The sequence below is a fragment of the Pleurodeles waltl genome, chromosome 5 (assembly GCF_031143425.1).
Source record: "Pleurodeles waltl isolate 20211129_DDA chromosome 5, aPleWal1.hap1.20221129, whole genome shotgun sequence".
Classification (NCBI taxonomy): Eukaryota; Metazoa; Chordata; class Amphibia; order Caudata; family Salamandridae; genus Pleurodeles; species Pleurodeles waltl.
Window position 1 is genome coordinate 15,632,989 of NC_090444.1, and position 13,123 is coordinate 15,646,111.

The window sequence follows — 13,123 nt, forward strand, 5'->3', positions numbered from 1 at the left end:
CGGTACAGGTTAGGGAAACACAGGCGCTGTGTCCTGTTTAGCAGGGTCCCAGCACACTTTCAATGTTAACTGGCATTAAGAAAAGGCAACAAGTCAGGGTGTAATCATGCAAAGGAAGGCATTTCCTCACCCCCCCCCCCACCAGGCAGGTCTTATCCTCCAAACCCCACCCTTTCTGCCATCCACATAATCAGTAAGAGCACAGCTGAAGCCCAATGCTTCTCTTACCTTGTAGCACAACCACTAAACACGCTTCCCATCAAACTCCGACATGCAGCCTCACTGAACCAATTCACAAAGGATCTAAAAACATGGAGCGCCAAGAGTGCAGCAGGACCACAACAGCAAGTTGAGCCCTCATGGCTTTTAATCCGCCCTTTAAAAGTGTCCGATTGATTGACTGATGTTTGCAAAAATGAGCAAGTTACTTACCTCCGTTAACACTTTTTCTGGTGGATACACTAGCTACCTGTGGATTCCTCACCTAATGATTTCTCCACATGCGTAGCATTCAATGGAAACTTCTTTACAGCTCTGCACGTTGGCGAGGACGTCACAACTGCCCGACTACACGCGGCTCCGCCTGACGTCATCAAGGCAATAAGAAGCCCTCGCCGGTGTGCTGATGTCAGTTTACGCATTTTTTGACGTGCCTCTGAGACGAATAGATAAACACTGACATTCCAAACACTTCATATCTGTAACCAATAAACCTTTATGGAAAAAGCAAAAGCCAATAATAGTAACGATACCAACGCACATTCATAAAAGTTCACCAGAATAACGAACAAATATCAAACTCACAAATAGAAACATATATATATATATATATATATATATATATATATATATGCGCATAACATCAAAAAGCAGAAAGAATAAAACACATATGTATACCCAAGGAAATCTCGTTATGACCAGACAGACAACGGGGAGGCGGGAGGGACCGTGATGAATCTACAGGTAGCTAGTGTATCCATCAGAAAAAGCATTACCGAAGATAAGTAACTTGTTCTTCTGACGGATACAACTACCTGTGGATTCCTCACCTAATGAATAGAGTCCGAAAGCAGTACCACCTCTGAGGAGGGTGTCCGTCTGGTCATACCAAGAACTCCTGCAGCACAGACCACACAAAATGAACATCCCGCCTCAACTCTGAATCCAAGCAATAATACTTAAAAGTTGTGGAGGGAAGACCACGTCGCAGCCTTACAAGTGTCCGCCACTGGAAAACCTCCAGCCAGGGCAGATGTGGTAGATTTAGCCCTGTTGGATTGGGCTCTTATACCCTCAGGAGGATCTTTCTTCGCTAATGAATAACATATCTTAATAAAAAGAACGACCCACCTGGATAGCGTTCGTTTGTGGACGGCCTTCCCCTTCCTCTTCCCCACATATCCGACAAAGAGTTGGTCATCCAAGCGGAACTCTCTCGTCCTGTAAAAGTTGAGAGCCCTCCTTGGGTCCAGTCGATGGAGCCTCTCCTCCTCCTTCGATGGATGCAGAGCAGGGTAGAATGTCGAGAGAGTGATGGACTGTCCCAAATGAAACTGAGTCACTACCTTGGGGAGGAAAGCCGCCCTGGTCCTCAGAACCACTTTGTCCTTATGAAAGGTTGTAAAAGGTGGGTGAACCGAAAGAGCTTGAAGCTCACTCGAACGCCTGCCCATCAGAAACAGTCTTTAGAACTAAAAACCTTAACGGGCAAGAATGAAGTGCCTCAAAAGGTGAGCTCATCAAAAAGGTTAACACCAGATTTAAATTCCACTGGGGCATTATAAACGGAGTGGGAGGAAACCTATTGGTAAGCCCCTTAAAAAACCTTAACACTAAAGGGGGTTTGAACAAAGAGGGTCGATCAGGAAGACATAAGAAAGCCGAAAGAGCAGAGAGATAGCCTTTGATAGTGGCCACAGTGTAACCATGCCGCACTAACGACAAAGCAAACATCAATATATCTCAAAGTTAGGCACTTAAGGGATTAATTTGTCACTCTACACACCAATGAATGAATTTAGCCCATCTGCCCGCATAGACAGACTTGGTGGAGTGTCGCCGTGGCGATAAAATAACTCCCACCACAATTGATGGGAGAGAAAACCAAAAAATAATAATAATAAAAAAATAAAAAAAAAAACATTGGGGTTGCCCCGTTGAATCTCCAGGCATGAAGGTGCAGGGTCTAGAGGTGGGGGTGTAGAACCCGCACCTGTGAGAGGAGGTCTCCCCTGAAAAGGAGACGGAGCGGAGGGCACGTCAGAGTTGGAATTGGTCTGCGTACCACACCCTTCGTCGTCCCTTCCCTGCATCGGATACTGAAGGCTGCAGTGCGCGTTCTCCCAAGTGGCAAATAGGTCTATCTGGGGAAAACCCCACATCGGAAAGATGTCAAGAACCAGGTCCGGATGAAGACGCCACTCGTGATAGTCTGAAAAGAGACGACTGAGACTGTCAGCACGCACGTTTGAACCCTGGCCAGATGGTTTGTTATTATGAAAACTCGATGGTCCTGTGCCCAGGACCAGAGCCGCAGACCCTCTCTGCAGAGAAGGTACGACCATACTCTTCCCTGCTTGTTGATGTACCACATCGCTGTTGTGTTGTCTGTCAGGACTTGAACCGACTGACCACGAAGGGAAGGGAGAAAGGCCTTAAGGGCCAAACGAATCGGCTGCAATTCCAGCAGATTGATATTAAAAATCTGCTCCACTGGAGAACAACGACCCTTGATCTCCAGGTCCCCCAGATGAGCACCACACCCCAAAGTGGAGGCATCCGTTATAACTACGGTCACTGGAGTTGGCAGCGAAAACGGCTTTCCTTGAGGCATGTTGCTGACCGCAGCCCACCATCGAAGATCCACTGCAGTCTCTGGAGATCCTTATCGACTCCTTGAGATCCCCTTTGTGCTGAAACCACTGCTTGCGGAGACACCACTGAAGATCCCTCCTGTGCAAGCGTGCATGAGTTACCAACAGAATGCAAGAAGCGAACAAACAAAGCAAACGAAGGACCTTGAGGACTGGAACAACCGCTCCTTCTTGAAACATTGGAATCAACGCATGAATGTCCTGAATTCGCTGTGGCGGAGGAAAGGCCCGATTCAATGTAGTGTCTAGTACTGTCCCTATGAACAGGAGGCGTTGAGAAGGCTCCAGGTGAGACTTTGGCACATTTATCAAAAAGCCCAGACTGAACAACAACTGTGTTGCCAGCTGCAGATGATGCAACGCAAGCTCCGGAGACTTGGCCTTGATCAACCAATCGTTCAGGTAAGGGAATAGTGCTATCCCTTTCCTTCTGAGGTCTGCTGCAGCCACCGCCATCACCTTCGTGAAGACTCGAGGGGTGGAAGTAAGACCAAAAGGAAGGACTGCAAACTGGTAGTGTTGCTTGCCTACCACAAAACAGAGATACTTCCTGTGTGACTTGAGAATGGGAATATACAAATAAGCATCCTGCAAGTCGACAGACACCATCCAATCTTCCTTGTTCAACGCCATAAGCACCTGCGCTAGAGTCAGCATTTTCAATTTCTCCTGCTTGAGGAACCAATTCAAAATACTCAGGTCCAGGATAGGTCTCAAACGACCATCCTTTTTGGGGAGCAGAAAGTACCTGGAATAACATCCCTGACCCCCCCTCTCCTGCGCAGGAACCAACTCCACTGCACCTTTTGACAACAGGGACAGAACCACCTGTTCTAGCAACAGGAGATGATCTTGTGAACAAAAGGAAGGACGGGAGGGAAAGGAGGAGGGATCTCCTGAAAGGGAAGGGCATGTCCTTTCTTTACCACCCTGATGACCCAGGAATCGGATGTTATCGAATCCCACATGGGAATAAAAAGAGACAACCTTCCCCCTACCGGAGAGACACAGTACTAGATGGAGAGAGGACTAGGGCTGCTTTCCCTGTTGCATTCCCCCTGAGGAAGAGGAAGGGTGCTGCTGCTTTGTGACCCCTCTAGTGCGGACTCTACCCTGCCCCCTAAATGATCTATAAGGGAGGCTTGAAGACTGCTGGACTGCTTGCTGCGATCTCCCACTAAAGGAAGCCCCTCGTCCAAAAGCTTGAAGCTGCCTGAAAGACCTAAACAGGGTCTAAACAGCCTGCAGGCCCAAGGATTTAGCAGTGGCTCTACACTGCATAAAGCTCTCTAACGCAGAGTCAGCTTTAGTGCCAAATCATTTAGCCCCATCAAAAGGAAAGTAAGATCATGGCTTGAACATCCGATGAGAACCCAGATGTGCGCAACCAAGCATGACGCCTGGTGGCGATAGAGGTTCCCATGGCTCTAGCAACAGAGTCAGTGGTGTCCAGCCCCGACTGTATGAGTCGCTTAGCCGCTGACTGGGCATCCGAGAGGAGACCATGCAAGTCCTGAGGCATATCCGGCAACGCTGCCTTTTCCGCATCCATTTTCGCCTGAATGTATCTGCCTAGGATACACGTAACATTAGCCGATTTCAATGCCAGGCTGAATGAGGAGAAAATCTTCTTGGCCGACTGCTCCATGCGCTTGGACTCCGTCAGATGGTACACCAGGGAAGGAGCCAGGAGCAGACCGTAACGAACAGGACGCCTGCACGACCAGACTCTGGAGACGGATGCTTTGAAATAAATTTGGGGTCTCCAGGTGCAGACCTATACCGTCTGGCCACCAACCTGCCGACTGCCGACGAAGAAACAGGTTTCTTCCACACCTCTCAAATTGGATCCATGAGAGCTTCATTAAATGGTAACAGTGGATCCGCAATGGCCGTGGCAGGATGAAGCACCTCAGTCAGGATGATGGTTTTAACCTGTGCCATAGGAAGGGTGAGTTCCCAGAAATCAGCAGCTTTCCTGACGACAGAATAGAACGTGGCTGCTTCCTCAGTATATTCCCCTGGTGAGGCCAGATCCCAGAACGGGGAATTATCCAGTCCACTGGCCGTGTCCAATCCCTGAAACTCACTCTGGGGCTCCGCAGTCTCCCCTTGCTCAAGGAGCTGCCTCTGGTACTCCCTCTCCTCAAATCAACCTGAGGGCCTTTCTCCTGGACCGCAATTTGGCCTCCAGCCCCGCAGTCGACAGTGTACCTACGTCAGAGAGTGTCGCCGAGAAGGCGTCATCACAGGATTGCCAGATCCTCCAGACGCCGGAGATGGATCCATCAGCGCCGTGTATCCACAACCTGCACCCATACGATGCCATTCGTCGTCTGGACTACATCTCAGACACCAGCGCTGAAGGTCTCTCTCGACGTCGACGGCTGCACTGCCGGCACCAGCGCCGGGCTAGTGTCTCCTGCCGGACAGAATGGCATAAACGGCGTCGTCCTGTACGGAGCCAGAACGCATAAGTTAAATGACAAGGGACCAGCCGGCGCACCACGTCCCAGCGCCATGTTCTGAAAAATAGTACCACAGCATTAAGAAATGCCGCTGGATCCGTCCCCGGAGCTGGGAAAGCATGATAGTCTTGAGGAGCCGGTACCGGCGCCGGACTCGAATCCTGAGCTCCTGGATGCGCCGGAGAGCCATGTTCACTCTGAGTCTCCACTACCTCAAAGACAGACAGCGGCGGAGAAGATTGCGGAGTCAATGGTTCAGGGGACACCGTCGGTCTGACCTCCCAGGACTTATGGCGTCAGGGAGACTGAGACCTCGACTCCGACCCGCTTCCTCTGGATCGACACCTGGACTCACGATGACGACGCTTCTTGTGACTCGACTTAGACGATGATCTATGGTGCCTTTTTTCTCTGTCTTAGCTTTTGCAAAAAACCATTTAGCCTCACGTTCATCCAAGGCTTTAGGGTTCATTTTTTGGCATCAACCACATTCCTGGATGTCGTGATCCGAACTCAGGCAACATAAACAGTCGTTATGGGGGTCAGTAACCAACATCCGAGCTCCACATTCCCGGCAAGGCTTTAAGCCTGACTTCTTCGGTGCTGACATTGACACAAACACAAAGTATCCCTCCGAACACCAAACGATACAGGTAGCTGGAAAAGTAACAGTTATCGAAGGCATGGAAAAAAGGGAACTGACGTCAGCATGCCGGCGAAGGACTCTTATTGCCTCGATGACGTCATGCGGAGCCGCGTGGAGTCGGGCAGTTGTGACGTCCTCGCCGACGTGCAGAGCTGGAAAGTTTCCATCGAATGCTAAGCATGGGGAGAATTCATTAGTTGAGGAATCCACAGGTAGTTGTATCCATCACAAACTTTGATTACTGAGGGGGTCATTCTGACCCCGGCGGGCGGCGGTTGCCGCCCGCCTGGCGGGAACCGCCATTTGTCCGCTCCATGGTCAAAAGACCGCTGGGTGCCATTCCAACTTTCCCACTGGGCTGGCAGGCGCTACCCAAGGTAGCACCCGCCAGCCCAGCGGGAAGAAGGCCTGCAACACTAAAGCCGGCTCCGAATGGAGCCGGCAGTGTTGCAGGCGTGCGACGGGTGCAGTTGCACCCGTCGCGCTTTTCACTGTCTGCTAGGCAAACAGTGAAAAGCATGCTGGGGCCCTGTTAGTGGGCCCCTGCACTAACCATGCCAGTGGCATGGGCAGTGCAGGGGCCCCCAGGACACCCGTTGCCGCCAGCCTCTTCCTGGTGGTAAAAACCGCCAGAAACAGGCTGGCGGGAAAGTGGTCAGAATCCCCAAGGCAGCGCTGCTTGCAGCGCTGCCCTGGCGGATTCGCCCAGCCGGGGGTAAACCGGCGGGAAACCGCCGGCCCCGGTTTTCTGACCGCGGCTTTACCGCCGCGGTCAGAATGGGCAAGGAAGCACCGCCAGCCTGTTGGCGGTGCTTCCGTCATTCACAGCCCTGGCGGTCTTTGACCGCCAGGGTCGGAATGACCCCCTGATTTTTTTTTGCCTAACAATAGCTTTACAAGTATGATTATATACAAACATTAAAAAAAAGAAAAAAAAGTTTTACCTAGAAGTTATTTGGAAAGATCATCAATACATAACTCACCCACTGTTCAATACCGACAGTCATGTTTGGCCAATAGAAACGGCTGCCAATACTCTTTTTGGTTTTGGTAATTCCAGAGTGACCTCCAATTAGTGAAGAATGGAACTGATGAAAAATTTGTTTTGCAAATTCTTCACCAATGATAACTTGTGCCTTCTTCCCTTTTCCTACAAAGAACAACTTGTCACCTAATTTGCCCAAAAAAAAAGAGACCGTTTAAAGGGAGATTTCTATGTATTGCGGATGTTGCACGTAAGATACAATAAAAATGATTTTATATATATATGGAAAATGTCACTTACCCATGTACATCTGTTCGTGGCATGAGACCCTGCAGATTCACCTGCTGTGCATTATCCTGCCATCTAGTGTTGGGCTCGGAGTGTTACAAGTTGTTTTTCTTCGAAGAAGTCTTTTCGAGTCACGAGATCGAGGGACTCCTCCCCTTTCGTCTCCATTGCGCATGGGCGTCGACTCCATCTTAGATTGTTTTCCCGCAGAGGGTGAGGTAGGAGTTGTCTATATAGTAATAGTGCCCATGCAATGGAGTAAGTATGTATGTACATAATGTGTCTAAAAGTGATATATATATATTTACAAATTGACAAATGTACAAGTTGATTTTTATCAACTTATAACGGCTCCAGGCTCCCTGGGAGGTGGGAGGACGCCTGTGAATCTGCAGCGTCTCATGCCACGAACAGATGTACACTGGGTAAGTGACATTTTCCGTTCGATGGCATATGTAGCTGCAGAAACACATGCTGTGCATAGACTAGTAAGCAGTTATCTCCCCAAAAGCGGTGGTTTAGTCTGTAGGAGTTGAAGTTGTTTGAAATAATGTTCGTAATACTGCCTGTCCTACTGTGGCTTGTTGTGTTGTTAACACATTCACACAGTAATGTTTAGTGAATGTATGAGGCGGAGACCATGTGGCTGCCTTACAGATTTCTGTCATTGGTATATTTCCTAGAAAGGCCATGGTGGCGCCTTTCTTTCTAGTGTGCCTTTGGTGTAATAGGCAGTTTTCTCTTTGCTTTAACATAACAGGTTTGAATACACTTAACTATCCATCTGGCAATGCCTTGTTTGGATATTGGATTTCATGCATGAGGTTTTAAAAAATTTAAAAAGCTACAAACAATTGTTTTGTTTTACGAAATTGTTTGGTTCCATCAATGTAATACACATTAGTGCTCTTTTTATGTCTAATGTATGTAATGATCTTTCAGATACAGAGTCTGGTTGTGGAAAAAATACTGGGAGTTCCACTGTTTGATTTAAGTGGAACGGTGATATAACTTTTGGTAAAAAGTTGGGATTTGTGCGTAGAACCACTTTATGTTTCTGTATTTGTATAAAGGGTTCCTGTATGAAGGAACTGGTGGTGTTCTTGGGGGAATGATTCTATTTAGACCCTCCATAACTGCTTTTGTGACTGGGATTCTAAAGAGTGATGTTGAATGTGTAAATTTCAGATAGGCAGAAATTGCTGTGAGATGTATTTTAATGGATGAAAAAGCTAGCTTAGACTTTTGTAAGTGTAGTAAGAAGCTTACAATGTTTTTCGTGGATGTGTGTAATGGTTGATTTTTATTATTATGACAGTAATAAACCGTTTCCAGTTATTTGCGTAGCAATGTCTTGTAGTAGTTTCCCTAGCCTGTTTAATGACCTACATACATTCCTGTGTAAGGTCTAGATGTCCAATTTCTAAGACTTCAGGAGCCAGATTGCTAGATTGAGCGATGCTGGATTCGGGTGTCTGATCTGTTGTTTGTGTTGAGTTAACATATCTGGTCTGTTTGGTAGTTTGATATGAGGTACTACTGACAGGTCTAATAGTGTTGTGTACCATGGTTGGCGTGCCCAAGTTGGTGCTACTAGTATTAGTTTGAGTTTGTTTTGACTCAATTTGTTTACTAGGTACGGAATGAGTGGAAGAGGGGGAAAAGTGTAAGCAAATATCCCTGACCAACTCATCCATAACGCATTGCCCTTGGAGTGAGGATGTGGGTACCTGGATGCGAAGTTTTGGCATTTTTCGTTTTCTTTTGTTGCGAATAGGTCTATTTCCAGTGTTCACCAGTTTTGGAAATAGGTTTGAGGTATCTGTGGATGAAGTTCCCATTCATGGATCTGTTGGTGATCTCGACTGAAATTGTCAGACAACTGATTTTGAATTCCTGGGATGTATTGCACTATTAGGCGAATGTGATTGTGAATCGCCCAATGCCAAATCTTTTGTGCTAAGAGACACAGCTGTGATGAGGGTGTCCCTCCCTGTTTGTTTAGGTAATACATTGTTGTCATGTTGTCTGTTTTGACAAGAATGTGTTTGTGGGCTATTAAAGGTTGAAATGTTTTCAATGCTAGCAACACTGATAGTAGTTCTAGTTGATTTATATGAAGTTGTTTTTGCAGAGTGTCCCATTGTCCCTGAATGCTGTGTTGGTTGAGGTGTGCTCGTCACCCTACCATGGAAGCATCTGTTGTGATCACGTATTGAGGCACTGAGTCTTGGAAAGGCCGCCCTTGGTTTAAATTCCACCATTGAAACGAGGTGTGTGTTTGGCAGTCTATCAACACTAGATCTTGAAGTTGACCCTGTGCTTGTATCCATTGTGTCGCTAGGCACTGCTGCAAGAGCCGCATGTGTAATCTTGCGTTTGGGACAATGGATATGCATGAAGACATCATGCCTAGAAGTTTCATCACTAACTTTACTTGATACTGATGGTTTTGGTGCATGTTTTGTATTACATTTTGGAATGCTTGTACCCTTTGTGGACTTGGAGTGGCAATCCCTTTTTTGTGTTGATTGTTGCTCCTAAGTTTTGTTTTATTTGACATAGTTGTAAGTGTGATTTTAGGTAGTTTATTGAGAACCCAAGTTTGTGAAGGGTTTCTATGACGTATTTTGTGTGTTGAAGACACCGTTTCTGATTGCTGGTTTTTATTAACCAATCGTCTACATACGGGAAGACGTGTATGTGCTGTCTTTTGATATGTGCGGCTACTACTGCAAGGCATTTTGTAAATACTCTTGGTGCTGTTATCCCGAATGTTAACACCTTGAATTGGTAATGTATTCCTTGGATTACAAACCATAAGTATTTTCTGGGTGAAGGATGTATGGGTATAAGGAAGTAATCATCCTTGAGGTCTAATGTTGACATGTAGTCTTGTTTGAGCAAGGGAATCACGTTTTGAAGTGTTACCATGTGAAAGTGATCTTATTTGATGTAAAGATTTAGTGTTCTGAGATCTAAGATAGGTCTCAGCGTTTTGTCCTTTTTTAGCATTAGAAAATACAGGGAATAAACACCTGTTCCTTTCTGATGGTTGGGTACCAGTTATATTGCCTCTTTCTGTAACTGGACTTCTAGTTGTAATAGATCCAAGTGCTGTTTGGACATGTTGTGTGCTTTTGGAGGCACATTTGGTGGTAATTGTAGGAATTCTATGCAATAACGATGTTGGATAATGGCTAGGACCCACGAGCCTGTAGTTATTTCTTCCGAATTTTTGTAATAATCTGTGAATCTCCCCCCCACTGGTGTTATGTGTTGGGGATTTGTGACATTGAAGTCACTGTTTAGTTTGTGGGGTTTTTGGGCTTTGGAATTTCACTCTTGTTTTAGGGAACTGTCCACCTCTATATTGTCCCCGAAAGCCTCCTCTTTGGTACTGGCCCTGGTATGTGGTTATGGCCTATGAGGTTGAGGGTTCTGAGCTTTGGGCTCGAAACCCCCCTCTAAAGTGTGTCTTCCTAAAGGTGCCTCTGCTCTGTGGGGAGTAGGTCGCGCCCATGGCTTTGGCGGTGTCCGTGTCCTTCTTTAGCTTCTCTATAGCTCTATCCACCCCCGGCCCAAACAACTGTTGTCCATTAAAAGGCATATTAAGCACAGCCTGCTGGATCTCTTGCTTAAATCCGGAGGTGCGTAGCCATGCGTGTCTCCTAATAGTGACCACTCTGTTTACTGTTCTGGCGGCTGTGTCCACTGCGTCCATAGCCAATCGTATCTGGTTGTTGGAGATACTTTGGCCCTCCTCCACCACTTGCTGTGCACGCTTTTAAAACTCTTTGGGAAGATGTTCAATAAAATGCTGCATTTCGTACCAATGAGCCCTGTCATATGTTGCCAATAAAGCCTGTGAATTGGCAATGCGCCATTGATTGGCTGCTGTACTACAACCCTTTTCCCCGCTGCATCAAACTTTCGACTTTCTTTGTCAGGTGGTGGTGCATCCCCAGAAGTCTGTGAGTTTGCCCTTTTCTGGGTTGCGCCTACTACCACTGAGTCAGGTGTTAGTTGTTGCGTGATGTACACAGGGTCCGTAGGGGGAGGTTTGTACTTCTCCACCCTAGGTGTAATGGCTCTGCCTTTGACAGGGTCTTGAAACACTTGTTTTGCGTGTTTTAACATTCCGGGTAACATTGGTAGACTCTGGTATTGGCTATGTGTTGCTGACAGAGTATTGAATAAGAAGTCATCCTAAATAGGTTCAGCATGCAGTGCTACATTATGAAAAGTAGCTGCTCTGGACACCACCTGCATGTAAGCAGTACAGTCTTCTGGTGGTGATGGTCTTGCTGGGTAGCAATCCGGACTATTGTCAGATACTGGTGTATCGTATAGATCCCATGCATCTGGGTCATCCTGGCTCATCCCTGTGTGTGTTGGAGATCGTATCATTGGGGGTGTTTTGCTATTGGTGACAGTTGCGGTGAGTGCTGTGGCGATGGCTGTGGCGAAAAACGTGGTGGAGTTTTTTCTTTAAACACTTTTGCTTTTGGCTGTCTTTCTGTTTCTTGGAAAGGGAGTTTCCGTTTCATTTTAATAGGGGGAAGAGTTCTTATTTTCCCTGTGTCCTTCTGAATATGGAGCCTTCTTTGTGTATAGTCTGGCTCTCCCATCTCTAATTCTTGATGAAAGGCCTTGTTCTTCGGAATAGGAGCTCTGTTTTGGCTCCGAGGCTGGGTGTTTCGGCACAGAAAGTTTTTCACCAATATTTTTTGGCTCCAAAGCTACCTTTTTCGGTTTCGGGGTGCAGATCTCTCGGTGCCGACTTTGGTCGGAGACGGTATCTCGGGGTTGAGTTTGGTCTGAGCCAGTATCTCGGTGCTGAGTATAGTCTGTGCCGGTATCTCGACCGGAGACGGATGTCTTCGACACGTGTGTGCCCTTTTTCGGTGCCGATGGTTGGTCACCGTGTTTATGGGTTAAGCCATGGCCTTCCGGCGGTGGCGTCCCCTGGGCTTTCATTATTTTGGTGTGAGTTTTGGCCGGTGCAGTTTTACTCACGGTTTTCGCCGGCTGCTCACTTTCGGCCTCGTCAGAGTACAAATCAGTAATGGATAAAGTCTCCTCTTCTTCGACGTCGTTGTGTCCTGATGGCGTCGATGCCATTTGAAGCCTTAGAGCTCTCCGGTTCCGTAGCATCTTCTTCGACCGAAATGCCCGACAGGCCTCGCAGGTATCCTCTTTGTCTTCGGGTGACAAACACAAATTACAGAACAAATGCTGGTCTGTATAAGGATACTTATTGCGGCATTCGGGGCAGAAGTGGAATGGGGTCTGTTACATGAGCCTTGAAGACGCACGCGGTCGGGCCGACCAGGCCCCGCCGGGAAATGGAAGCCCCGAAGGGCTACCGGAGCTCTTCTTTTATTCGGTGTCGATCTGCTATTACTAACCCGATACCGAACACAAACAATACCGTTGAATTTTCAGAGATTTAACTAACTTTCCTAACCGAAACACGGAGCGAAGAGGAACACGCCCGAACCCGATGGCGGAAAGAAAACAATCTAAGATGGAGTCGACGCCCATGTGCAATGGAGCAGAAAGGGGAAGAGTCCCTCTATCTCGTGACTCGAAAAGATTTCTTTGAAGAAAAACAACTAGTAACACTCCGAGCCCAACACTAGATGGCAGGATAATGCACAGCATGTGTATCTGCAGCTACACATGCCATCTAACATATATATACACACACACACACACACACAGATGTTAACAATCATAAAAAAAAAAAAATATATGAGTAAATGAATCAGACCAAACAATATTTGTTAACACAACAGTAATTTTTATGAATGTATAACCATTTTTTAATTCCAAAGCAATTTGAAAAGTAACTTACCAT

The 13,123-nt window shown here is 47.0% G+C and overlaps 1 protein-coding gene across 1 annotated transcript in view; it reads right to left on the minus strand.

The window, feature by feature from the left end:
* Positions 1-2,833, minus strand: part of LOC138296928 (uncharacterized) — a 45,804-nt gene extending 42,971 nt beyond the window's left edge. Inside the window, exons 1-2 of the mRNA XM_069236449.1 lie at positions 2,589-2,833; positions 1,351-1,665 (exon numbers count right to left, since the gene is read on the minus strand). Of these exons, the coding sequence (XP_069092550.1) occupies positions 1,351-1,665; positions 2,589-2,833 (560 nt within the window). The remainder of the gene's footprint in view (positions 1-1,350; positions 1,666-2,588) is intronic.
* Between the last annotated feature and the right edge of the window lie 10,290 nt (positions 2,834-13,123).